Raw genomic sequence first — 27,602 nt, 5'->3', positions numbered from 1 at the left:
CTTGAATTGAATTTGCAAAATAAGACCCATGGATCTGTTGTTACTGGGTATAACCAGTTTGTATAAATTGTATAAGCTGCTTTTGCAATTAATTCATTAGTGATGTTGTTTTGTTTTGCTATACCTAATACAACATTTTTGAAAGTAATATTAATCTTAATTTTAAATATAGATGCAACATTATTTCAATAGTTTCCTGGACTTTTGCACGTGATTAACATGTGTTCTTCATCAGCTATCGTTGCACAATTTACACACAATGGTGAATCATCTAATTTCCATTGATATAAACTTTTCTTAGTTGGTAAAATTCTATGTAGTAATTTGAAGTTAAATTCAGCTTTTTTGGAGTCTTTATGTCTTTAACTTGTTTTGTCCATACTTTCTCCCAATCAATATTATTACCTGTAAATATCTATTCCATTTACCTTCACATTTTGGTTTTATTGATTTTCTTTGAATTAAGTATCGTCTACACTCTTTAGTGCTATTTTTTTTCTATATTTATGTATTTGTTTGATTCCTCTATATAAATACTGGGTTCAGCATGTGTCTCCTTACTACTTACAGTATGTTTGTCACTTTTCAATAAGTTCAGCCAAATTTTAGGAATGGCTTTTTTTATTTGAAAATATTGTGCAATCCAATTTCTTTTATTACCTAATCTTGCTTTGATTGTGTTTTCAGATAATATTTCTGAGTTTATTAATAAATCTTTTAATTTAATAATACCAGCATTTATCCACTCTTTGAAGTATAGTGACTTATCATTAATTTTAATATAAGGATTACTCCATCTGATTTGTTCTTTTATATCCTTTGTAAAAGTTGGATACTTTGTTCTACCACCACCGATGGAGTACCATGCCACTACGACCTTGGTGTAGAACTTTGGTAAATTTGTTAATACTATATTTTTACATAGGTTTGGCATTTCAAGCGCACTCAAATTAGGACCAATTTTATTGATATACGCAAGAGGAATTTCTTTCCAATTGGCTTCTTCTTTACTTAACAGTCGTTTTACCCATGATATCAGCAAAGCTGTGCATATTGATTCAAAATCAGGGACGTTAATTCCACCATTATTCTGTTTTAAAATTAAGGATTTTCGTTTTATCTTTTCTTTTTTATCATTCCATGTGAAATTGAAGATAAGGTACTTCAAGTACGCTAGCAATATATATTAATTTTGAAAGGCCTAAATTTTTCAGTATAGTCACCCTACCAAAGAAAGTTAATTTTCTCATTTGCCAGCATTCTAATGTGTGATTTAATTGAATAATTTTATCGACCCAATTTTTCTGATAACAAATTTCTTTATTGTGTCCAACATAGATTCCAAGAATTTTTATGGGCGTGTTTGGCCAGTTTATCTCAGCAGGGTTTTCATTGCAGGCTTTAGGAAGCACCAATCCAGAGTCCTTGACTTTTAGCTTTATTGAGTTTCATGCCAGATGTGGTGCAAAACTTTTCTACAACATTTAATGCAGTGGCAATACTTTGTTTGTTTCTTACAAATATTGTCGTATCATCAGCTACTTGACAAATTTTTAATTCTTTACCAGAAACTGGAAGAATCATGCCGTTTATCTCGTTACTATTTCTTATCTCAGTTTTATATATTCTCAATATCGTTTCATTATGCAATGTTGATGACTAATATATTTTTTTTAAATATTGCTTTCTATTAAATGATAAAATAATTTCATATGGTTTCAAATAGTATAATATGATTAATATGTATGTAATGTGTAAAAGGTAAATAAATACTGGTTTATTTGCAAATAATAACAATCCCTTTAGAGCTTTCAATTAGATGGATGTAGCATGAATAGAGTAATACAGTATGTTTTGATATGGATTAGAATCCCATATGAAATACACGAAAAACAAAGACAAAAAATACCCATTGTTAAGAGTGAAGATTGGTTTACCTGGGTTTACAAAGTAACACATGCAGTAACTATGCTGATATTCACTCGTGCATAAAGGGGAGAAAATTTTGGTTTATTGCTGAAAAGGTGTCAAAATGTATAGTTTAATGAAATTTTCTTATTTTTAGAGTGTTGTAGATGTTGTCATACAATGAAAAAAAAATTAAGTGTCCCCTTAATAGGGGTTATTTGACACACTTAGGCAATGACGATCTATCTAGGCCTTAGCCTTATACCATTTAGGGCCTATTATTAATTACCGGTATTCAAACAAGCTGTATTTCCATTTTAAATCAATACAGACCTAGGCCCTCCCTAAGGCCTAGTGGCTAAAGGAAGCCTCCCCAGGCTTTTAGACGCACAGTTAGGCCTACTAGTGAGGCATAGAATAGATTTGGCACTGCAGTTGAACTATTGTAAAAATAAAAAATTGTATCGTTTTACGACATTCTTTTAGATAAATTTCTTCTCTGCAGCGGTCAAATAAATCACTATATATATCCTGTCTCTTATACACATCTAGATGTGTATAAGAGACAGTATATATATATATAGTAAAATAGTATTGTGTTATACAAATTGTTATTATTATTGTTGTTATTAGTATTATAGTGACTAGACAATATGCTCGCGATTAATTTAGATTTAAAAGAGAACAATATGACGACTAAAAAAGATAGGTTGCATGATTTTCAAAGCAGATCTTTCCATAAGTTTCTTTGAAAAACGTTTTAGTTCGCATTAAAATTAAAATTAACATGATTTTCAATATAGGTAGGTCTACACAATATAGGCCTACCATAACATATTTTTGTCAGGGGCAGCTAAAGCAGAATTTTACTGTAACTCATTGATAACCCGAAAACCGACCGTGCTAACAAAACTCTACTGTGTTTGCTAACCGACTATGTACTTTAAAATTGAATGTGTTGAAAATTTCCCTTATGGCGTTTCATATAGCCTTAATCCTTAGAAATGAACGTTAAATGTTGCTCTTTTGGTGTTCCATATAACACATATATATAATGCAGAAATACGTAAACACCACATTTTGTCTATTAAAAGACGCGTGGCAGTGGAAAACGTCTGTAAAATTCATTATTTTTCCCACAACAATTAATCTGAAATATAAATTAATATCACTTCGGACTTCGATGATCCATGTTGTTTTTCATACCGGTAGGTTCCGATCCGAAGACGTTTATTTAGGCCATCGGTTGTCTGATGCTTTCATGATTTGAAATAAGTGTGTCATCTGCAGGCTTGCAACATCCACAATGATAAGAACTTTTTACCCTAATTGACTACAACATTTTGATCTCAAATCATGTGTGTTTATGCATAGTCTACAGGACTTCTGCATGCTACAGATTATAAATAATAATAATAAAGATAATAATAATAATAATAATAATAATAATAATAATAATAATAATAATAATAATTATAATAATAATAATAATAATAAAGATAATAATAATAATAATAATAATAATAATATAGTAGTAGTAGTAGTAGTAGTAGTAATCATAATCATAATCTAAATATAATAAAAATAATAATAACAATAATAATATTAATGATAATAAACTATGAAAATGTGAAATTGAAAATTATAGCCATACATTCAGACATTACAAACTTACATTCACAGTCAGTTCCCTCAAAGCCGATAGGACATGTACAAGTGTACGAACCAATACTATCGCTGCAAACTCCACCATTTTGGCAAGGAGAGTAGTAGCTACAGTCATCAATATCTATATACAAACATCAAAATTGCTATGATTATATACTAACCGAACGAAAATTATGTTTTCCAATATTGGACTTCATAGTAGGCATACTCATCATATTTAAAGAAAACTAATGTATTTTTCCTGGACATTGACATTATGAAAGTGTTGAGAGAGAGGACTCTTTCGGGCAATTCAATCAGCGTGGGTAATAGGCATTGCTCTACGAATAATGGAAGAATATTTATTTTTTAAATATAATAAATAGTAATATAAATAGTGATTTTCACTCAATTTTTATCACAAAAAAGCTATCTCGAAATCCACTTGTCATAGAGAGCTAAATTACCGTATGTATCAAACTGATGGCAAGAGTCATGTTTATATTCAACATACTCGAAGTCTTAGTGAAAAACGAAAATCTAAAGTAATTGTAATTAACATATTGGTAATTAATAAAAATAGAAATATGAAATTTTACCTAAAATTTTTTTTAAATGAAGTTTTTCCTCCATATTTTGCAAAATAATTACCAAAATCAATTTTAGTGATAATCACTATTATGATCCCTCAGCCCTCAGCTTTAAAATGAGCCTAATTCTAATATGCATGTTATCAAATGTTGTGCCCTAAAATATAGATATTAGTCAAATTTGGTCAAAAAGGTAGGTCAGTGACCTCTGACCTCAAAGCGCACCGCTTACAACACTTAAGACTTAGGGTTACAGGTGTACCACGGTATGTCCCGCACAAAAATCATATTAAGACAAATTGTATAATGTTTGGCCACGTGCGAAAATAGTGCGTTATCAAAATCGTGACGTCAGACATTTTAAAAGAATGAAAAGAACTCATAAACCACCACAATGCCTTTGTGGTCAAGTGGTTATGACGTTCGCCATATAAGCTATGCGAAAGCTCCGTGTTCGTGTCCAAGTGGAGGTTGAGTTTTTTTTTTCTGTCTTTGTCAGATTCCTCTTCTGTTAACTATACAGCAGAAGGTCCGGGGTTCGAATCCAGGTTGAGGCGATTTTTTCGCACTCACAGATTTCTCTTCTTCCGTTTAAAATTGATATATTAGTACAAAGCATTACCGCAGAACGATTTCACTCTTCATATGTTACATTTTATATATATAATATATAAAATTATTATATATTAAGGATTATATATGACTATACTAATACTATACTATATATACTATATATACTATATATATATATATATATAATAAATCATCAAAGAAAGGTAAATACAATGTTTAATAAAGGACAATAATACATCGCGTAGCATAGCTCTCAACGAATGTAGTCCTGTAAATAAATGAATAAAGAATATATATATATATATATATATATTAATTTCATATTTTAATTGCCTAATTTATACATCTAAGTAAGTTATTACTACAATTAATTACTAGAATGAGAAGATTTCCTCCGTTAATTAACGGACAGTTAAATATACGTTTCCCGTATTGTTTGCGTCCTTAAATTGGCTGGTAATTCCCGTATTGTATGAGACTTTTTTTTTTTTTTTTTTTTTTTTTTTTTTTGTTTTAGAGACTTTTTGTATTTTGCGCTCTATAAATTAATAACCATTAACCATTATTGTTTGCGTCCTTAAATTGGCTGGTAATTAATTTAAGGAATTATGTAGAAAAACGTCTTTAAATCTGTGAAAACTTTTTGTTTTTTCGATCTGTTTCTGCATGAAAGTTTATAGCTGAGTTGATACTTTTAAATTTAAAAGATTTACATGGCGAAATAATAGGGGGCCAGCCTATGCTTGCGATACAGCACATCAAAGCTTTGTTTTGGCAGACAGTATCTTTAAAGAGAATTGGATGATATCTAAAATTCATTTGATTTTTGTTAGTGTAATAGTTTTTCTTTATTTTTTTCCTTATTTCCTCTCGTTTCAGACACCCCTAAATTCGGTAACCCTATTCAGGGGACGCCCCCATTATGTAGACGCTTATTTTTGGTCCCAAAGTTCTCTCTAAATAGGGGATCTACTGTGTAACAATTACCTGTTATTTCAAACCTACCACAAACTACACCAACATCTTCAAAATGAAAGCAGTTATGGCTTCCCCATCCCAGATGCGAGCAGTCCCAAAGATATGATTCTTCACCTCCGCAGCCAAGGTCGTCAAGCCAGATTTCACCGCTTCCATCTCCAAAATGGCCTGTACTGAGAGCATCCTGATAGCCTAAAGAACGGCAAGCAACTCGCGCGTCCGATATATCGAAATGGTCATCGCAGACAGTACCCCAAGACCAAACGGTTTCACAAGTGCCCCAGAAGGAACATGATTCTCCACGATAATATACTTCAATCCGTCCTTCCCACGGATAACTTCCGCCGCTAAGTCGTATGCTCACTGAAATCACAACACAATTATATATAATATTAATAAATATAAAATATTATAGAAAAATATAATGAATAACAATTTGAGATTCAATAATAGTGCATGTTTTATTTATAGGATTATCGTTATCATTATTATGAATATAATAATAATAAGCATCATCATCACCATCATCATCATCATCATCATTGTTATTAACCTACCTTCTTTCTGTTGTTCAGATACTGTAACCGCAGTCGTCTGAGCATTGACTGTTCCACCTAATGATGAATTTGGATAAAACGGGTGTTATTAGGGAGTTTTCACAAGTTTACGAAAACGAATACGGTTACGTCATCAATTTTTTAGCAAACCCTTCCCCTACAGTAGCATATCCATTACAACGTAGACGATTCATGCCTTTTACATGAATCAAGGATCACATTCAGCTAGTACAGCATATTGTCAAGAATGTTTTAGACACGAATGACAACAAAGTTAATGACGTATTCGTTGTAATTTTCGTAAGGTTGAGAAATCTCCCTAATAACTTAAGAAAACGTATATTTCATAAGTACGATTTTCTTTATCTGAACGAATTTAAGTTTGAAATTTGAAATTCCAATGTTTCTTTCTTCCAACTTAATTAATTTTGTACATCTAAGAAAAAAAAAATCCTGTTGCTTGCATTGTATATTGGCATAGGCAAATATCCAAATATTCTCACAAGCTGTAAAGTTTTATTGTTTTCTGTAGCTAATGCGCAATTTCATTTTAGTATTAGAACTGTTTTGATCGTTAATAAACCAAACACAATGGATGTTAACTTACTGCGAGCTTTATTATCAACATAGTTTCATTTACTGGTATTTTGTCTTAGCACAATGAAATATATTATAAATTTCTTTACTCGGCCAGACAGTACCACCAAGAGTATATTTACATACTGTAATTGTGTTCTCTAAACCAATTAACAAAACAATCATATTCAATATAAAGAAAATATAACATAACAATTAGGCCTATACCACAGATGAAAAAAAAAACATTACCCAGTCTTGACCAACTTTCAACAGCCAACAGTTGAAACTCCACAAACTTGAAACAAATGTACTCAAAATGTTTCTTGTATGTGATATGCCTAAATATGGTCATGATGTTATCAGACCATGACCATATATAGGCATATCATGACTATATATAGGCATATCATGACTATATATGGACATACAAACTGTTTTTTGTCAAATGAAATTTGATAGTCTGGCCAGGACTTTAGCGTAGTAGTATAGTGTAGTAGCTACAGCAGTTCGCAGTAGCCAAATACTTAGTATGCGAAACTATTACGAAATGCTAAATACTGTAATTGATATTTCTACTTACCTAAAGTCATACAAAAAAAGATTGCACTAAAAATACACGTTGCTGTACGAAACATTCTCATCTTTGAGTTGATAATTATTTTATAACCACGAGTATAACCATGGAGGTGGTATAACCATTAACAGTTTGAGCTATATCATTCTGGTTGTTTGTGTGAAGAGTTATTTTGAAATAGACGAGTTCAAACAGTTAACTGAAAACAGAGTTTGTCGATTCTTAAATTACTCCAAATCGATAGAAGAACATGTTACTACAATTACAGAGATGAACAAGCTCTGACGAAGGAAATTATGTATGCTCCCGTAAACAGTCATAGGCAGACTTGTATTATTTATTTATATTAATTAAGGACCGAGTGCAGAAATTAAACTCAAAATCGATCGACTTTTACTATTGTCTGTATTATTATGAAGAGTCATTCCTATAAAAAGACGATGTAACGCTGGATCCGTGGCCGTCATACGTTCTCTGCACAACGTAGATTCGGGCCAGACCCGTCCAGAATCCAGGCGACAACAACAACGCTATAGATATTGACATTATTATTACTATAATCTAATTCAAGTGATAAAAATATTATATTCGGCATAATGGTCCATAACTGTCTTCTGAAAATTGATTACCTGCTATTGGTTCTATGTAGACCTTATTTTTTATTTCATTTAATGGGGTTTTTTGAAATGTTGTCGTTTTGAAGTACAATGTCAGTTTCAGACTTTCCATTGTTTAGTTTTTGGTGCTATTGTATTTTGTGTAGTATTTATATTTATATTTATTGTGATGGGTATGTTAAATCGTGTTATTATATAATCAGAGGAATACAAAGTTCATTTATATTTTTTATAGGTGACAATAAATTCAATCTTGAATCTTGACTTACACTTAATAATACGAAGAGTATTATTACTTAATAATTCGAAGAGACCAACCTCGGGCCAGGGAAAGTGGTTGTTGCTTAACCTTATGTGATATTATACTTTATAAAGTCTCAATTAACACAACAGCATTATATATATATATATATATATATATATATATATATATACATATAATTATATGTGTGTGTATATGTATATATTTGCTGAATAAAGAATATATATATTTTTCTAGTTAAGTTGTTTTCTTTTAAATTATTTGTTATGATTGACGGACCTCCTGAGTGCCGCTGGTGTAAATGGTGTCTGTATAGAGTCAATAAATGATTTGATTTGATTTTTATAATCATTTATATTTTAGTACACTTAAATAGGAACGGAATGGAAGAGGCGCTTAAAAAACCATGGTTGGCGAACCACATTTTTGGCAACTTGATGCCTGGAAAGAGCAGTTGACAACATGTAGAGCCGCTACTCTTCCCCTTAAGGGCCAGCCACAAGATTTAAACTTCATGGAGATAGAGTGTATAACCACACCAGTCCCACCACCATTAAACGAGTTTAATTAAATTTTTAATAACTTCATATAACCTTGAAATAAAAATAACTTTCTCAATCAATTGAAAACTTGTGACCCAAGGCATATTTATTATTTTTAGGATGTTGTTGCTTTATTAAATAAAGCAACAACAATAATTCCGCCTATTGATTATAGACTTAAGTATACATTCATGCGTTCTATTTTTACCTCACGTTGACCTGATTCGATAGATGACTCTTACGATCCAATACCATACCGTTGTCTTAACAAATAGGCCTGGCACACACATTATATAAAGATATATTTGAAGTTTTGACTAGCCTTCAATTTCAATGTAAAATTGATTTTGAAATCATGTGAAATAATTGCATTGATCTATCTATCAATCAATCAAAAATGATTGTGTAGCGTCCACGGCAGAATGCAATTTTCAGAGCCGATATGATCAATACATACATGACAATAATGCAACATTTCAGTGGCAATGATGACGATATTGAAGTTCTATTTAACTTGCACCCATGACATACATATTCTTTGCCGCTTCCATTAAGTGATAGGAAAAGCACAGAAAACATGTGTTACAGCATGACGTTTGGTAATACCGTATTTATTCGAATAAACGCCCCCTCTACAGCCTAGGCCCTAATTTGGAATAAACGCCTCCCTCGAATAAATTTTTCCTCTAATAAACGCCCCTACATGAATGTTATCAAATCTAATGGAAGCAACATCATTCTCAACACATTCTATTAATGTTCTACTCCTGTAGAGTTACATTTGTTAGCATGGGATAAATATGTCCTTTTGAAACCGTATTAACATTTTGTAGATAATGAACCTTTCCGCTAAGCTCCGCCCCTTGGATATTGTTGCTAAGGTCTCACAAGACAGCAGTGTTAAAACGTACGCGAACACGTGCGTTTGTGGGACAACACGTGTGTTTGTAAGACGGCGCGTATTGCGCTGTTCTGATTAGTCAGTTGTTAAGTTTGATTGACACTCCAGAAAGGTCTGTTATGTGCTGCAGTTTACGGTGAAATTAATAGGCGTTTATTTGAGTGTATGCATATCCATTTTCCAAAAAAATAAAAGCCTCTCTAGAATAAACGCCCCCTCAAAAACACCTTCTCCAAAACAATCTTGAATAAATATGGTAGGCCTATGTATATCTGTCACATTCATGGTACCATTTTAAATATTGCGCACAGACAAAATGCAGAGAACTTGAAATTATTCCAATGCATTTGTTAGTCTATGTGTCTTTATCTGTCTTGAAATGTATTAACTTATTTGCATTGTGATAATAACAAGATTCAAAACCTGTGCTCAAACCTGATATTTATTAAAATGTTTTAAAATTATATTTGGTTGTGATACATTTTGTTGATAACCATAAAATTAACCAGTTATTATTTTGATACATTTCTGATTTTGATTTGGTTGTGTAAAAAGGAAGATTTTCGCTCATTTCCCATCATCTTTTCTTTTAATTCTGATCCGGCATTTGCTGTTAATGTAAAGCGCAAAGAGGTTGAAGTCCAATCCAAAATGGCATTGAAAAATTGTTAAAATTGATAAAACTCAACTTACAGATCGTTAATTAATGGAAAACACAACAATTTGGCATGTAAAATAAGATCGACTTAAAAAATTATTCGACTTAGGCAAGTTTAACTGATATATTGGAATTTTAATGTTCGACTACTTTCGTTTTATAAAATACAGACGATACTGGATTATGCTACTTCAAACCAAGTGGTATATCTACTGTCCAGTGGGCATGAAGGTCGCCATCCCCATGTTCCCCACCAAGGTTAAATGTTAAATTTATTCAATTGCTGTATATAGAAGTATGAAATTGCTTTAACAGGATTAGGCCATTCTGATAGTTATAAGCAGTTGCCGGGTAGCTGGGGAAGATTGGGGGGTAATCAGGTAACAGTGAAATGAACGGTTCGTTTCCCCATCCCTCCTTTAATTTTTTTTTTATTATTAAAAATTAGAAAAAAGAAAAATACAGTACATATAAATCTAAGAGAGTGCCATTTCTAGCCACCTAGAGGTGCCATAGGCATAACATTTTGCTCAGTTATAGGGAAGCTGAGATACAGTAGTCTGGACAAATACTCAAATCACTTCATAATATCAACCCATTCACTAGGAACAGTAAAAATCCCATGTGTTACCTCACTTGTTACCCAAAGAAAATACCATGGTGGGGCTGGGCAACTCTTAGTAATCCAAGACCAACATTGGAGTTGCTGCACCATCAATGCAGGTATATCCAAGTCTACAGGTTTTCTGGAACCATGTACAAAAAGTAAAAAGAAATAATACTAATCATGTAAATTATGCGCACACTGACTATTTAACACTACATTTCATTTGTTACAAAATACTTAACAGCCTGCTAATTTGGATGGAATATTTGTCTACACTTTGAAATGAAACAATTTGTTTGTTTTCTCAATACAGTAGTACTAGGATGGATATCACAGGTTTTTTTCATTAAGATAAAATGACAGTCAGCACCTGTTAGGAGAGGGGTGGATGCAGAGATGTCCGAAAGGGGGTCTATCGAGAGACACCACTACCTTAGGGGGCCCCTGGGAATTTCTTTTTTTTTAGATGCCCGGAAAGAAATTAAAAATAACCTCCAAGGCATTTTGGGCAATCAATAATTTCTTTTTTTATTTTTACTTTCCAAAAAGGGAATCGGGGTTGGCATGCCACCTCCCTAAATCCTGACATTTGTGCCCCCTTCAGTTTACCACCTTGTCTATGTACCATCTTCTCTATTATCTCTTTCCAATAAATACACAAACCAAAAACCAGGTGTTTCTAAAACTGACTTACACTACATGCAAACAATTAAACCTGACATGTCTTGTTGACAACACATTACAATGTGCAGTAAATGTATATTTTATCGTGAAAATCTACTTGAACCTACAACACATATAATGAAAAAAATAAATATAAATATTTGTAAATGGATGGATTAAGCTTTACATTCCTTAACCATGAAAATGGCCACTTTAAATGCATGAACTGAGAGCTTTATTACAAATAATAAAACTGGTGACTGGTGACAAACTGACACATCAGGTTAAAATGTTTCACAAGTAAAAGTTCCTTTGGCTTTCATGACAAATTGTGGAAGACAAATCCCTTTTGCAGGCAAAAATACACAAATGTTACTTAGTCTTATTTGCTTAGTTAGCACTCTAGTATATGTCAACTTTAAGGTGTCAAGGTGTTGGTGAAAAATATATGAATTGCCCATATATAGGCATGACAATGTCATATCACACCCATATATGGAAAACTTGCACTTTAGACAGCTTTATCATGTGGCATCATATTTTGGGTAGGCATTACATAAATATCATTTTCTTAAATTATTATAACTCTATGTCTAAACCTCAAATGATACCACCCCCCTGTATACCAAGTTTTTCTTGTAATAATTTAGTAGTCTTCGTAAATTCTTCTTCCATAATTTCCATTTTCCTCAAATCGTCCGATATGGAGTCCTTATGATGTATATTTTTTTTGTCAAATTTCACCTTTGACATTGTAGGATTAATTAAAGAATGTAGTGTCTTGGTGTTATTGGATTCATGGCCTCTGACCTTTGCTGATTTAGCTCTTTGACCTTTGAATATTCCAGTAGAAACAGGTCGAGTTGTCTCTGACTTCAGTGGTCGCTCACCCTTTGTTACAACTAGGAACAGAAAAGTTTGATAAGCAATTAGTTATCTGTGTAGGGAATCAATCTTTATTGAATAAATTAACATAATTACATTATAAGCAAAAGATACGAATATTATCAGACAGCCCCATAACACTTGACTTTTAAACAAAGAAAACAGCCATGCATCCATTATCTGCCGATAGCCCAGGGGCAGATCTAGAGGTGTCTAAAGGGAAGGGGGTACGATCAAGAGACAAAACTACCCTCAGCAAATTTTAGTTTTCTAGGTGCCCGGAAATAACATTTGAGGCGTTTTGGGCGATCAGTAATTTCTTTTTCTTTTTTTTAACTTTCTAAATCTACCCCTGCAATAGCCTCATCTCACTTATACTCAACTATAACAAAGTCCAAATTTTTAGTTTGAATCAGTTGAAGGTCAATTGATAATGATACTAGCCACACTCTAAACTGTTACCTGCACTTGATGGTCTTGCTCTTGTACTGTCAGCCTTCCTTTGCTGCTGTCCACTTACCGGTCGCTTTGGCTTTGGGCGGTCACCAACCACTTGGCTAGCATCAAACAGGCCGGGCTGAAAGAAAAATAAAATGGTTACAAAGTAAGTGTATGCCTACCATACTTACATCTACCTGTATCTTTGGTATTAAAATTTTTTTTTTTTTTTTTTTTTTTAAATCTTTATTTGTCCTCAAATGTAAATACACTGTGGAAATTTGGACTGGGTCCCTGGGGACGCAGTGTAGCGACACTCAACTTAGACTACAATGTTTTAGACTGAAAAGATGCCTTTACAGTCAGCTCAGCCACTGCTTTGCTAGGCAGTAGCTGGCTAGGCAGTCATGTGTTACATCTGGTAATAATTAACAAGTAAAAAATGTCTGGTTCTCAGTTGAAAGCAATGTAAATACACAAAGTAAGTAATTTTAAGTAGTTTTCAGCTATACACGTACTATGTTGGAACACCAGTTCTCACCAGATCACTGAGGTTATTCAACATTGGGTATGGTTAATAACAGGATGGGAAAATGTTGAGGTAGTACACCTGCAAACTCTCACGCATAATGCGCGAGTCTCAGGCATGAGCATCCACTTTTTACGTCTAAGTTGTATTATCTCGGCATCATAAAAATGTTTTATAAAATGTATAGGCCGATTATACTCTAAAATTCATAAAAATGAAGTGAATTTGTCAATATAAATTTCTTTATAGCGAAGCTACAGTATACCGACCAACGACTGTAATCTATAGCAGTTCCACTACAATAAAAAAAATAACACAGATGGTGCTACATTTAATGATTATTACATACAGGGCACTATATATACTGTTTTGTCTTACACATCATCAGACACCAACAAAGTATACTGTAGGTTTTCATAAGCAGTATAGAAACTGCTATGCCAAACAGCCTTCGCCATAAAATACAAATTATATCGAGCATGTTGTTTTTCAAATAATATTATTATTATTACTTTGCAGAATGTTTTTGTTCTTGAGCTAGTGTCCAGTATTATATCCAGCATATCATTTGGACTTGCTTCCTTCTGTGTTTCAGTACTAGTAACATGGAAAGTGGATTTTCCAGACACAGGTCTTTTATCTTTGCTTAGTACTGCCAACTTGCCATTTTTGTGTTCCTTCTAGAAAATCAAAAGTGCATAACAACCAGTTACCGAAAACCCTGTGGTGACTCATGCTCTAACAGTGACCCACCTAAAAAGGTATTTTTATATTATTATGACTTACTATTCTAATAATAACACACTGCGTTAACTACTGAAATCCTCAAACTTAATACACAATGGCAAATACAATGAAAGTTATGTTGTGATTGGTTTAAAATCAAACTGTGTATGCCTACCACAAATTACAATGATATCTATTTGGTACAATTGCTTTATCTACCATATTTATTCAAATAAACACTCCGGGGTGTCTTTGTTAAGAAGGGTTCTTGAGGGGATGTTTACTCAGAGGAGGCATCTATTTGAGAAAGGTGCTTATTTTTTTTGGTGTAAAATAAATACATATAATTACACTATAAAATTACACTGAAATATGCTCTTAATTTCACTATAAATATGGAACTGCAACACATAATCACTGTCAAAATGTGTTATTATTCATAAAGACTTATTGTTTTCAACCATGTTAGGAATAATGTAATTCTACTGCATTAGATTTGTCTACAGTCATTTGGGGGACGTTTATACCAGGAAAAAATAAACGCCTCGGGGTGTTTATTCAAGGGAGGCGTTTATTCCAAATAAGACTCTAGAGTCTCATTTGGACTCATTTATTTGAATAAATACAGTAAATTACTAGAGTAATTTAAAATTTTATAACTAAATTATTATTTACAAAACTCATAATAAAATCATTTGTAATTGGGAAAGATTTATTAAATTTTTGTGATCTAATATTATACAAATCTACAAATAATATTCAAATTTACATACCTGTTCTGTTACAAAGAAATTTCCACTGTTTACTGGAACAGAAAAGGACATCGACTTTGTCTGAAGAACCAAGTCACGATGGTAGGCTAGCTGCTCTTCTAGGTAGCTCTGCCTACTCTCGAGCCTTGCCTTGGCCCTAGCCAGAGCATGAACCTCTAGATGTTTGTAATGTTGATTGAGGAGGCCTAGCGTAAGCATTGCCCAGTGATTATACGCTCTTGACTGAAATAAGAAGCAACACTAATGGCTATGCTCTTAGATATGCTACTTCTGTAAAATCTATATACCGTATACCGCATTAAAGCCGTCCGAATTTGGGATGGCTTTGATGCGCTGATCAAAGCTTGACAAAAAGAAACAAAAAACGGATGAGATATCCAACTAGCATATCTCATTTGTGTGATTACTGTATATTTTATTTTATTTTGTATGTTGCCACTTACAGAATTGAAACAGAATTATAAATATATACATATACTGCAAATGTACACAAAAAACATTTTAAAATGCATTAGATATGCATCAATCAACAAAATTTTGTCTGAGATATATGTGTTTTGTTGACCGTAATACCGTATTTACTCGAATAAACGCCCCCCCTCAAGAGCCTCTTTTGGAATAAACACTCCCTCAAATAAACCCCCTTCAGAAACCCTAATCAATAATAATTGCATGGGATGTTTATTCAAATAAATACGGTAATATAGGTTTGATTGATTAGCCAATCTTGTGGTACTCATTAGTTACACCATATAGTCCGCCCTCCACTTCATAACTACACCTAAAATCAGAGATCTATAGTATGCTGAAATGAGGGGATATTTAAATATATGAAGTATGGGATGGGATGGTTACTACCTTTCCTGGAACATATTTTTCATTCTGCTCATTAACAGGTTCTTCCATTAGCAACATTGGAGGGGCCATACCTATGAAATAATAACAATAATATTATTGATGATTATGATATAACTTTGATTCTGATGATGATAATGATATGTTTTTCTTAAATATTTATTATTATCATCAATAACAATATCATCACAATCTATAATCACAAATTCAAAAATTAAGATATATGCCTGCATTTAGCTTATGAAGCTGATTAAATTATTTGAATTGCTGGCACCAATTTTTTTTTTTTTTTTAATTTATTCTTTTACACATGGTTTGAGTTTCACATGGCATTAATGGAAACATAAAAAAAACATCTTACCCACAATATTTGAAACATGCACGGTTGCGGCTTTGTCTCCATTCCATGATCTATATTTTTTTTTTCAACACAATAACATTAACAATAGCATAACTCGCATTTTTCATACTTTCACATTCCAAAAAAAGACAATCATACTGTACATGTTTTGCTCCCACGTGTTTGCATGTGTATGTATGCGTATGTCATGAGCGAGCTAAAGGGCCGAGTGGTTAAGGCAGGGGCACCGTGATCATAGATTAGCCAACAATATCCGCACAGGTTCGCGGTCGGCTTGCTCCTATAGTTCTGGTGGTGGAACAAGTCAGATGAAAGTACGCCTGTTTACAGGCTGCAGAGGACATAAAGTGACCCTCAGCGGAGGAGAAAGTTATGAAAAAGTGCAACATCTAGTCCAGAGCGCATAGAGACATCGTTTATTTGCGCTTATAAATCCATCTATTATTATTATTATTATTATTATTATTATTATGGGATGGAAAGTATAATAAACCTTTCTGGAATGTCAATCAACTTAACAACTGACCAATCAGAACAGTGGCAGGTATATGGGCATGCCTGACAAACTCACAAGCAGTCCCACAAATGTATGTGTTTGCATATATGTTTTTACACTGCCGATTTGGAGGACCTTAGCAATGGCATCCCAGGGGCAGGGCTTAGTGGAAAGGTTAACTGGCATGACATGTGCATAACTTAGCCATTTATCGGTGTATCCTGGTACTGTAAGTACAGTACAGTATTCACAAAAATAGACCATTAAATAAATACAAGAAGAATTTAACATTTTTCCATACCGCTTTATAAGCAATATCAAACAGTTGAGTTGGTCCTTAACTCTCTGAGTTTCAGCTCTACTTTCTAGCACCTCCTGTCGCATTCTGGCTATAGCTTCCCTGAATGCCCTACTATCAATGCCAGCACTACCGGATCTCGCATGTCGATTCATCTTTCTGATTCTTCAGCCATTTAATGACTGACTTAAGTTGAAAATCTGCAATACCGTACTACTATCTAAAGATAGAGATAAACTTGATTAATAATAACAAAATAAAAACTTGTAAATGCGCCAATTTTAAAGATGAGGTGCAGTTTATGTTAAGGTAAGCTGTTAAAAAGATGAGTTTTAAGTGCAGGTTTAAAATACGTAGATGACCTAATGAAAGATTCCAAAGATAAGATGCAACAGGAGTGTACCTTGCCCATATCATATTGTGTAAAATTTCGGAAGAGTTAGAAGATTTTGTGAAGAACATCAAAGGCAAGGCGTGGACAAGATTTGGTGAGCTGTGAAGGCACTCAAACGATGAGCTAAATAAACATTTTTAAAAGTATTTTCAAATTGCGCTTTTTGATGGGTAGCCCCAATTATGTTATATTAAATACTATTTACTCATTAACGAAAAATATACAATTTAAAAAAATTACACAAAAACTTCTTCATGTACTCGCTCCACCCCTCTCCTCATCAACACATAGATCCATGTTTATCCAATACACATCTAGATGTGTATAAGAGACAGCCACTAACATGGGCACTCATCCATAAAATAAAATTATTGTGGTTTAGAATAAGATCAAAATGTGCAAATCAATGGAGAAATGGGGAAGGGGTGGTGTGAAGGTGAATGAGGGTTAACTAGCTCACAAAATAAAATGAATAAAGGTGATTTGTGAACATAACTTTCTTTACATCAATTAAAGAATTTTCAATGGGACTGGTGGAGGGCTGTGGAGGGGATTGCAAGTGTTTATTTTGTTTAAGGGGGGGGGGTGGCGCACCAGAGCATGTGTTGCACAATTTCCAATTTGTGCAAAGAAATCCTTGTAAAGTTCTCAAAATGTACAAGCTGCTCGAACTATCAACAAAACAGCAAACATATTGAATATGTCTGGCCTACTCTAGCCTAGGCCTAGGCCACTGATCCAACTGAGCAGTGAGAATGATGAGACGGTTGTTGAACGCTCCCGATCGTCTGCAGATGTACCAGATTAGTTAGAGGAGGCCTAAAAAAGTAGCAACCAATTTGTGGAATACCCATTGAGAAGGACAAAAAATTTTGATTTACAGATCATATATAAAGTTGTCCAAATGATACAAACCTTTATAGAATTTGTTTACATTAAGATTTCGACAAGTGACCAGTGCCAGGCCTAGCAACCATCTTGTTTGAGGCTTTACCTCTTGTTTTTTTTTTTTTTTTGAGTACTGATTGACACTATGGAACGCCATCAGTGCTTTTATTGTTACATCAACGTAACAGCGCTCTTTCATCACCCATTCGCTGCCAATGCTTGTACTGGCACAATACCTGGAGAGGGTATAGCGCACACATCAGCGTGATAATCAGTAATTGAATAATTTGTGCACTTTTAGTTATAGTTTTTAGGCAATCGGGTGGTCTGATTCAAATGTTCGCTTTGTGCACCTTAGTCCAACATTGTCAAAATGACAGTCTAATGTTACATAAGAACATGAAATTTTATAAAATTTGTAAATTTTCAATTGCTATAACTTTTCGTTTACTTGGTTAATTTTCACAAATTAAATTGCAGTTTATAGAAGCATTTAACAAGCTCGTGGTCAAAAGAAATCAGATGTAACAGACATTGCGAAGTACCCAAAATTAATAAAATAGTAACTAACACCATAAAACGTATGGCACGCACGGCCGTACACGAACTAGTATCGGATTGTCGATGCCACAGTAGTAAAGATCAAAGGATTATACGCACGCGCTATGTTCGAGAGCGGAGATGTGCGTCCTATTGTCGAATTACCTTGGCACAACCAAACGTTAATGTAACTGAAACCCGGGCCCCACCGGACTCCGCCCCTGGACCCCCTGGGGGCCATAGCTGTCTCCGGGTTGGTCACGCATTTCAAATCTCTCACTTTTTGGTAACTACGGGATGGCCTCAGCGCCACGAAAAAAAAAAGGGGGGGGGGCTCTGTATTAGGATAAGTTTGATCACCCAGTTGGTCAAAATTGCCCTTGCGTAGGGTTTGATAATCCCCTTACGCGTCGAAGCGAATTCAATGGCTGGTCGTTGAAGCATGCGAAATGTACCAATGGTAAAATAGGGGTATTTAGTTTATGTGAATGTAGACAAAGTTGTAGGTGCAGGCTCATAGTACTTAAAAATAAACAGAAAGGTAATATTAATATTATACTTCTTTAGGAATACATTTTTTTAACATTGTAGAAATGTGCCTATTACAGATGATTCTACCATGCACTTGCATGACCCATTGAAAATGGTATGGTCTGATTATCAGATCTGAAACCGGAGTTTCGCCGAAGAGAATACGTGGGCCTAGCAGAATATCGTCATTTATAAACTGTCATAACTACTATATTTGTTATGTAAATACATTAAAAAATATATCTATACGTTCATCTACACATGCACAAACTAAAAATCAAAATAATATTTCAAGATAATGCAATTAACATTCTAAATTTTAACTCCAAAGCTTAGCTGTTTCTGCTCGAAAATACGGTCGAATACTCATTCGCTATTCTAAAGCATTGGCTTCTAAACTGACTTGCTACTGGTTGATTCTTACATAAATAAAAAGTCCGACGTCGTTTATTAACCAATCAAATTGATTTGTACATATGTTGTAGCCTATAAATAAAGCTACGTGTTGCCACAACAATGCCGAAAATCGGCCTAATATCAGCGGGCGGTTCGCCACATTTCTGCTAAAACCGCAGGTTTTACACGGAAAATTTTGGAAAACCACGGTTACAAAATTAAAGGTCCGACGAGATTTGGCAATCTTATGGATTAAAATTAAGTTTACTATAACTTTTATTAAATTTTGAATAGAATAAAACAACAATGGCGAAAATCCGACAAGTAGAAGTAAAGATATGAAGAGAAATGTGCGAAAAATAGCGAAAACAGCTGAAAATCGACGGTTTCGAATTAAATTAAATGAATTCGCGACGATTAAACTTATCCTAATGGCGACTAACTGGTTCATTGTTACCGACGAATGTCTTGTGATATACTGCACAGCCTCATTTTTAGACCTACCGTAGTCTATAACTTCGATGTACTAAAGGCCCAACACAGTCTCCTAAAAAACTGGCAAGTGCGGAAGGTGGATATAGTAGAAGTCTCTCTCTCTCTCTCTCTGGGAACTACTAACTAGAGTAATAGTGGAGATGCTGCTCGTTATGATGACGCTTGCCTCCATAGCCAGTCCCGGGTTCGATTCTCAAGTGACAGGATGTTTCTCTATGGCAAAAATGACAAAAAAAAACAACATAAGCCCGAAAAAGAGACTATGTAGAGCATCTTGTGTATGTGTTAATTTAAAGGAATGGTAACGCGTACTCAGATGGTACAGTATTCATCGGCTGCCGCGCCTATAATATAAAAATTAAAAATATTATAATTTGCAATGTACTGATGGCGTTCCATAATATACTTTAATAAGGTCAAAGCAACATGGCGTATAACAATCCTTATCAGCAGCAACATTACCATCATCAACAACAGCCTCCTCCACAACCAGGAGGTGTTGATCTCTGGGGAATATTTCAGAAGTAAGACCACTTTTGGATATTTTCTTTATTTCAATTAAAATCGTGTAGGTCTAGGTTTGTTAGCTCTAAATAAGAAGGGAGCCTATATGTACGTCCTTGGCTAGGCCTAGGCCCTACACGCCCACAAATTGGCAATGGCAGCAAGCGTACCGGCAGTGATAGGTCAATTTGATCGCTTTGAGAGGCGGGGAAATATTTGGTGAAACACAGGCTAGGCCTAGAAAAAGAGAAAAAAAAACGAACATTGTGGGTCAAGTTTAAGGTCCTAAATACGCCTTTTTTTCACGCTGTGGTAGACATCTTCGATCGATGACAAACAGTGCTGAGCAGCGAAGTGTAACCAACAGAAATAACATACATAGCGTTTCGACTTTCGGCCATATTTTCGGAGGTCATGTTATTGTATACTCAAAAATTCATATATCCTTAACGGGAGGTCGTATCAACATATTTTTTTCTTTAAAATGTTCACAAAGGATATATCTATGTACCGTATGAATAAAAAAAAATTTGCTTAGTCTGTCAAAACTTAACTGGAAAATAGAAGACCGATTTTGTATAGTGCGTGTTGCTATTATTTCAATTAAGTTTTGACAGACTAAACAAATTTTAATTTTTTGTTACTCATACAGTACTTAGATATATCCTTTGCGAACATTTTAAAGAAAAAATTATGTTGATATGGCCCTCCTTTAAGGATTTATGATTTTTTAAGTAACATGACCTCCCAAAATATGGTCGAAATGCTATGTTATTTCTATTGGTTACGCTTCGCTGCTCAGTACTGTTTGTCATCGATTGAAGATGTCTACCGCAGTGTGAAAAAGGCCTATACCAATATTGCCCCATGGCCAGTGCAGTTTATTACTCTCTTCCATATTTTTTACATTCAGTTTTCTAAGAAAGATGAGGCAAAATTTCTTATTTAGTTTATCTGATCACGCATGTGTTTCTGCAAAATGCGTGTTTCATCCAAAATCACTTTGAAATGCGGGACCATCCCGCACGAGGCGATACAGTTGGTAACTATGGTACAGTATACTGTTTCCCTGTAACGCCTGTAATTAGTTATATGGGAAAACCCATTCCTGCCGGCATTGAAATGGAGAGAAAATGTAAATGTACCATGTGAAGTTTGAATGTAAAAAAAAAAAATAAAATAAAACAATAATAATGCTTAAAATTTATTTTCTTTTTATAGAGTAGACAAAGACAGAAGTGGAGCTATCTCTGTGAATGAACTGCAGCAGGCTCTTTCAAATGGTAAGCCTAGGCAATCAGGAATTTGGGAAAAAATATATTCCGCTCATAATTAGCTCTTTAATTTCAAAACTAAAACTGACGTCGCCCAATGAAATGCCACACGATGGTGCTTAACACACGTTTTTCAACCATTTTCAATGACAATCCGCTTAGAATTCTGTTAGCAATTAGCAAACTGGGATTGAGTCAGGCATGGGTTACATTGAGTGCGAATTAATTTACTGATTGTCCGCTGATGCAAGGCACGCTAGGCTGAAAGCAACCAGCAAGCTTCAATATTGTCGCATGATTTTCAATCTTTTTCTATAACCACAATGTGGTGTGTCAACTCCAATAATCTACAACTATTGTTTTTTTTTCTCATTTTATTTTCTAGGAACGTGGACCCCCTTTAATCCTGAGACTGTTCGTTTGATGATTGGAATGTTTGACAGGGATAATAACGGTACTATTAATTTTCAAGAATTTGGAAGTCTGTGGAAGTATGTGACAGATTGGCAAGCAGCATTTCGTAGTTACGACAAAGACAACTCAGGGTCTATTGATAAAAATGAATTGAAACAGGCCCTGACGAATTTTGGTAAGAATGCAAGGATGATACAGCTAATATTATAATAAAGTGTTATGGTTCCTTTAAGAGGCTTGGTTTAAGCAGATCATAACATAAATACTGTTATAATATTATGTTATCAAGATTATGTTATGTGTAATGGTACATTTGATTTAGTTGTTTGTTCGATGTCACACATGAAAAAGCAACAAATACAAACTAGAGAAACAGAGTCAAATTTATTATCTGGGATAACCATCTAAAAGTGTTATACAATATTTTACATTTGATACATGCTGATATATTAATTATCTTGAGATAGGTTTCATTATTATTTACAGCTGTCAATAATAAATCTTTGATATACCTTCATGTTCAAATGTTAACCATTGACCGTAAATCCTTGAATAAGTGCTGCAACATTAGAGCATGGACCTATTAATAGGTCCATGATTAGAGGCTTCAGTGCAGTGCTTATTCAGGTATTTAGGGTATTTCAGTTCTTGATCACTTATCGTTGGCTTATAACAGCTACAAGCTAACAAACTAAAATTAAAGTTATATTTAGTCACAAATACAGATCCGTGCATTGAACCTGTCGATTGCTTACCATATTTTCTCATAGGTTATCGTTTGTCTGATCGATTTTATGACATCTTAATCCGAAAGTTTGACAGATCTGGGCGAGGTGTCATCGCGTTTGATGACTTCATCCAGTGCTGCGTTGTCATACAGGTAAATAGATTAAACATATTGACAATGAAAGAATAAAATAGAATTAAAATAGAGACCTCTATACTCGTCTGTAACCGTGTTTATTTTGTGAATACTTACCTGATTGAACTGGTACTGGTACGGGCATTAATAATGCACCTATCCCATGTGGTATGCGCAGTTCTTTTCCCTGGTCATTGGGTCCACATGTTTAAGTGTTGCTGCTGGAAATCAGCGCAGGAGCAGGCAACTGCACCAGGTACCCATTTAGACTAGACTCCTGGGTGGAGAGAAGCAATGCAGATAAAGTGTCTTGCTCAAGGACACCAGAAATACACAGCGAGGGATTGAAACCCTGACTTCAAGGTTGGGAAACCAAATCGCACCCGCTGCGTCAAACCACTTCTACTTCTACTTCTACTGAACTGATATATGCCAGTTTTCTTTTGGGGATTTACCTCGGAAATAATTGAATCGTCCATCCCAGGCTATATACATTAATGAAACAATGTTATGTAACAAGCCTCAATTTTCATTCACTGTGAGTTGATTTGTGTGGTTTTAGTACACGGATGTCTATTTTCTGTGGTGTCTGTTTCCTATGTATTATGTGTGAAATTTCCCATTATTTGTATTATGCACTTTTTCTATTCTTTATTGTATTGAGCTAGAGCTTAACAAATGCTTTCCGTTACCATGACCACGACCAAGATGGCTGGATATACATCGGGTTTGAGCAATTTCTCACCATGGTCTTTAGTGTCAAGTCATAGCAGAGATTTCTTCATGGTATACACATCCAATCACTTCATTCTTTTCCTGCTTGCTCATTGCAATCATTTTCTTAACTTAATTTTCTTTTGTGTCTGTGTTTTTATACCTGTGTTCAGCATTTATGTTTTAGATGGATTAACAAAGTTTTCCCATTTTGCAGAATGGTTTTGCATAACTAGGCCAAAAGACTAAATATTTAATTATATTGATTTTTTTTAAATTGTGAGTTAAAGAAGGTACTCTTTGACCCTTGTTTAATATCCTTTCGTTTGGTTTGTTGAGATTGTTGTAAGAAGTTTAGTAGTTGGATTGATAAAATGCTTTAAGAAAAAGTAAAGATTTTATGTTTGTCAAAATCAAGTTTTTGACATGCAATAAGTTTTGCTAAACAGGTATAAAGAATCTTTCCTAACACACTGATTCTATTTACTTAATAGTTTTTCCGCATGCAGTTTTTGTTTGTTTGTTTGTTCAGATAAATTAACAAGGAGCATGTTGGCAGAGGTCAGGGTCGCTAAATGTTTACAGACTTGACAGGATAATCTGAGATTACAAACCCTTGCCCTGTTGTGCCATATCTATGTACTGAAAAAATAATGGCCCACGGTTTATCCACTCGAGTTGGCTCTGCCTAGCCAAAATTAACGAGGCCTAGCATCATAGGCCTTGTGTGGCAAGCCCATCAATCTGACGAGTTTGCACGCTAGCCAGACTGCTTCCAATCCGCCAGCCAAAATTTGACAAACTCATTACTCTGGCACATGGTCTATCAACTCGAGTTGGCTTGACCCAGCCAAATGAAGCCAGACAATGTGCTCGAATTAGCTAAAATCTGCTTCTTCCTAACACATTTGAGGGGGATCGAGATGCATTTAACATTGTCAATGTGTGAAAATTTGAAGTTAAGCGGTCCAGTAGTTTTGAGTTATGCACCCTGAAAGAAAAACACACAGACATGTGTTATTGTATACTCTTCACCTCTCCTTCGGAGAGGCGAAGGTATTAATAAAGAATATTAAAAACTATAATCATTTTCTCCTACTCTCCCACCTCCTTCTTTTTCTTCTTTTTCCCATCTTTAGAATTTTATTTTAATGACACTGGCAACTTATACAAGCTAGATACATTAGATACCAACTGCAATAATTTTAATACAACGGATGCATTATAATTACGCATATGTAGCTTCTTATGTTAGTGGATGGAGAAAGTGATGTTATATTTAAATTACTTAGCATGCTAGCATATTCAGTTGTTGGTCATAAAATTCCTGCAAATATATAGAAGTGTAGACTAAAACAGCATGAAAAACATTAATGTGAGGTTATTCAGTTCCATGTTTTGTACATTAATGTTAGGAAATACAATGTAGATCGATATGAAATCAAGAGAATAATTTACTGTAAATGTTCCAATAAGCATTTCTTTCAAGGGCTGCTCAGAATGCGATTTTTATTTTCCCCATAAGTGGCGCTCTCTCAATTAAGCACCACAGAGAGAGGACAGCGAAAGCTACGGTAAACTCAACCTCAGAATCTGAAAGGTACTTTTAACCAATATGCAAACAACGGAGTAATGTAACAACCTCTATGATACAAATAAGTGTTTTATTATTTGAGATGTATTCAAATTACGGGCGAGTCAAGTGGCCTAGCAATAAGGCATGGGCGCCGCTAACTATAGCCTTAATATCGGTGCTGATTCCAGCAGCTCCTAGCCATAGTTCGGTTGGTAGAACCAAGTCTTCTCGGATAAGGACTTAAAATGGAGGTCCAGTGTACACATCTGGCTTGTGTGCACTTTAAAGAACCCATTGCATCTTTCGGAAGAGTAGTAGTTACCCCGATGCTCTGGATTTCAGCCCCTGTCGTTGTGCAAGGATATGAAAATGTAGTTACTATAAGGACCTCTTTACGGCCACTAGGTATTCACGGACCACACCCATACGCAATTCAGCACAATGATGATGCGAGTTAAGGGTTATTCTCCTGCCTTTACCCTGCCCCTCCCCATTCAATTAGACTGCTTGTACAAAATGCATGCTACCATTTTATTTAGTACTACAATAATTTGTGCCACTCTTGAATACGCACTGAAGCCTCCAAAATGTTTATAAGCGTCAAGGCACTAATTGGAACATTTACAGGATCCAAGAATTGTCACCTGTAAGTAATAATTGTCATATTTGCTTCTTTCGTTTCAGACCTTGACCAGTTCCTTCCGTATGTACGACACCAACCAAAATGGCTGGATCAACATTTCGTATGAACAGTTCCTGACGCTAGTTTTTAGCACTAAGGCATAAAGAGGAGCGAGCTAGGCCTAGATAATTTGCCTTAACAATCATGCAATGCCTTCTGTGTGTATATATTGATACAAAATTATAAATCAAGAGGGCCTAGAAAAGTCTGTTGTGATGGAGAATTGAAACAGTTGTTATTTTTTAATTTAATTTTTTTTTTTTTTGGGTGGAGGGGTTACTGTAGGTTGCTACTCTCCATCGAAGAGTGCATTTGCATAATTATAAATCACACAAGCTTATGCAATTGCTTTAAATTTAATACAGCCATTATTAGAATATTTTATAAAGAGAACAATCCTTTATTAAACATTATTTTAACCAGGTATTCATAATGAACAAGTTCTTGCAATACACTGAATTACAACCTTTATTAGAAAAATTTATATACATAATTTTAACGAGAAATACATGAACAAATTAACTGTGCAAGGAATGTATTAGTGCCATAAGCATGGATACCAGCACTATATAAATACTCATTGAATTGAAAGTTAACTGTATAATTTTAATTTTAATATTTAAATATTTTTGGAATTAGTATTACTATTGCTTTAACAGCAAGAGGAAAAAGTTTAGCAGTTAATAATTTGTAATAATTTTTGTGGTAGTCCAACTAAAAATATATTTAAAACCCATTCTTTTGTATAATAAATTTTATTAACTTTGGTATGTTATTTTCTTTGTATACTCTTTGTAAAGGATAATCCTAATGATGTTGCTAACTTGAGCTCTGTAACGTTTCATGTCACAAATACTTGTGATTTTCCCACATGTTATGAGAAATAGCATGCACAGACGTCACAAAAACTAATTGATACTGTAATCAGTTCGTTTCTTTTGTATTATGGATTGAATAAATTTATTCTTGAAGCTTAATACATGACTAATATTTGTCTTATTTTCAAGTGTTCAAATGTAAGAAAAAGGAAATTTCATGGTTTAAAAACACAAACATTGAATGGCAAGGGAAAACAGCTTGGGGTTTTCAACTGGTGGTGATAAACCATTTCCTGCATTGTCAGAGCATTTATATCTTGGAAGTACTGTATTCGGTATTATATTATTTTCAAAGATGCCGAAATCCAAGTATTGAAACAAAGTCCTACTACGGTACTTGTGGAATGTTGTTTCAAAGGTGTGTTCAGTTACATGAACATAGGCAATTAGTCAGTTTATCCAGGAAATAAACTGAATGCCTTATGAAGGGCACTCGT

At 34.2% G+C, this 27,602-nt stretch overlaps 3 protein-coding genes across 3 annotated transcripts in view; 1 reads left to right on the top strand and 2 right to left on the bottom strand.

Annotated features, from left to right (window-relative positions):
- LOC117117404 (neurogenic locus notch homolog protein 1-like) overlaps positions 1–8,371 on the bottom strand; it is a 24,495-nt gene extending 16,124 nt beyond the window's left edge. Inside the window, exons 1-4 of the mRNA XM_033261713.1 lie at positions 7,413–8,371; positions 6,254–6,310; positions 5,724–6,059; positions 3,584–3,697 (exon numbers count right to left, since the gene is read on the bottom strand). Of these exons, the coding sequence (XP_033117604.1) occupies positions 3,584–3,697; positions 5,724–6,059; positions 6,254–6,310; positions 7,413–7,473 (568 nt within the window). The 5' untranslated portion in view covers positions 7,474–8,371. The remainder of the gene's footprint in view (positions 1–3,583; positions 3,698–5,723; positions 6,060–6,253; positions 6,311–7,412) is intronic.
- A 2,438-nt stretch (positions 8,372–10,809) lies between these two features.
- Positions 10,810–18,455, bottom strand: LOC117117401. Its single transcript, XM_033261711.1, has 8 exons — positions 18,327–18,455; positions 17,021–17,237; positions 16,224–16,273; positions 15,866–15,936; positions 15,008–15,229; positions 14,021–14,188; positions 13,004–13,118; positions 10,810–12,558 (listed from the first exon to the last, which is right to left on the bottom strand). The coding sequence occupies exons 2-8, from the start codon at positions 17,170–17,172 to the stop codon at positions 12,257–12,259; spliced, it is 1,080 nt and encodes a 359-aa protein (XP_033117602.1). The 5' UTR covers positions 17,173–17,237; positions 18,327–18,455; the 3' UTR covers positions 10,810–12,256.
- A 2,185-nt stretch (positions 18,456–20,640) lies between these two features.
- LOC117117409 (programmed cell death protein 6-like) lies at positions 20,641–27,264 on the top strand. Its single transcript, XM_033261724.1, has 5 exons — positions 20,641–20,785; positions 21,987–22,048; positions 22,425–22,628; positions 23,224–23,333; positions 26,290–27,264. Exons 1-5 carry the CDS (start codon positions 20,688–20,690, stop codon positions 26,389–26,391), a joined length of 576 nt encoding a protein of 191 aa, XP_033117615.1. The 5' UTR covers positions 20,641–20,687; the 3' UTR covers positions 26,392–27,264.
- Positions 27,265–27,602: the final 338 nt, after the last annotated feature.

The sequence above is a fragment of the Anneissia japonica genome, unplaced genomic scaffold (assembly GCF_011630105.1).
Source record: "Anneissia japonica isolate Jap-2015-1 unplaced genomic scaffold, ASM1163010v1 scaffold1509_len713820_cov188, whole genome shotgun sequence".
In the NCBI taxonomy this organism is placed as follows: Eukaryota; Metazoa; Echinodermata; class Crinoidea; order Comatulida; family Comatulidae; genus Anneissia; species Anneissia japonica.
Note: the sequence above shows the minus strand (reverse complement) of the source record. Positions and strands in the feature narration are given on the sequence as shown.

Bases quoted from the DNA above. Each gene is read 5' to 3' on its own strand.
- LOC117117401 (XM_033261711.1), bottom strand. From the start codon at position 17,172: ATGAATCGACATGCGAGATCCGGTAGTGCTGGCATTGATAGTAGGGCA. The intron at 15,937-16,223 runs GTAAGATGTTTT...ATTATTTCATAG, and splicing joins GCATGTTTCAAATATTGTGG to GTATGGCCCCTCCAATGTTG. The intron at 13,119-14,020 runs GTAATAATAATA...TTTTTCTTTCAG, and splicing joins GAACAAAAACATTCTGCAAA to CCCGGCCTGTTTGATGCTAG.
- LOC117117409 (XM_033261724.1), top strand. From the start codon at position 20,688: ATGGCGTATAACAATCCTTATCAGCAGCAACATTACCATCATCAACAA. The intron at 20,786-21,986 runs GTAAGACCACTT...TTCTTTTTATAG, and splicing joins CTCTGGGGAATATTTCAGAA to AGTAGACAAAGACAGAAGTG. The intron at 22,049-22,424 runs GTAAGCCTAGGC...TTTATTTTCTAG, and splicing joins GCAGCAGGCTCTTTCAAATG to GAACGTGGACCCCCTTTAAT.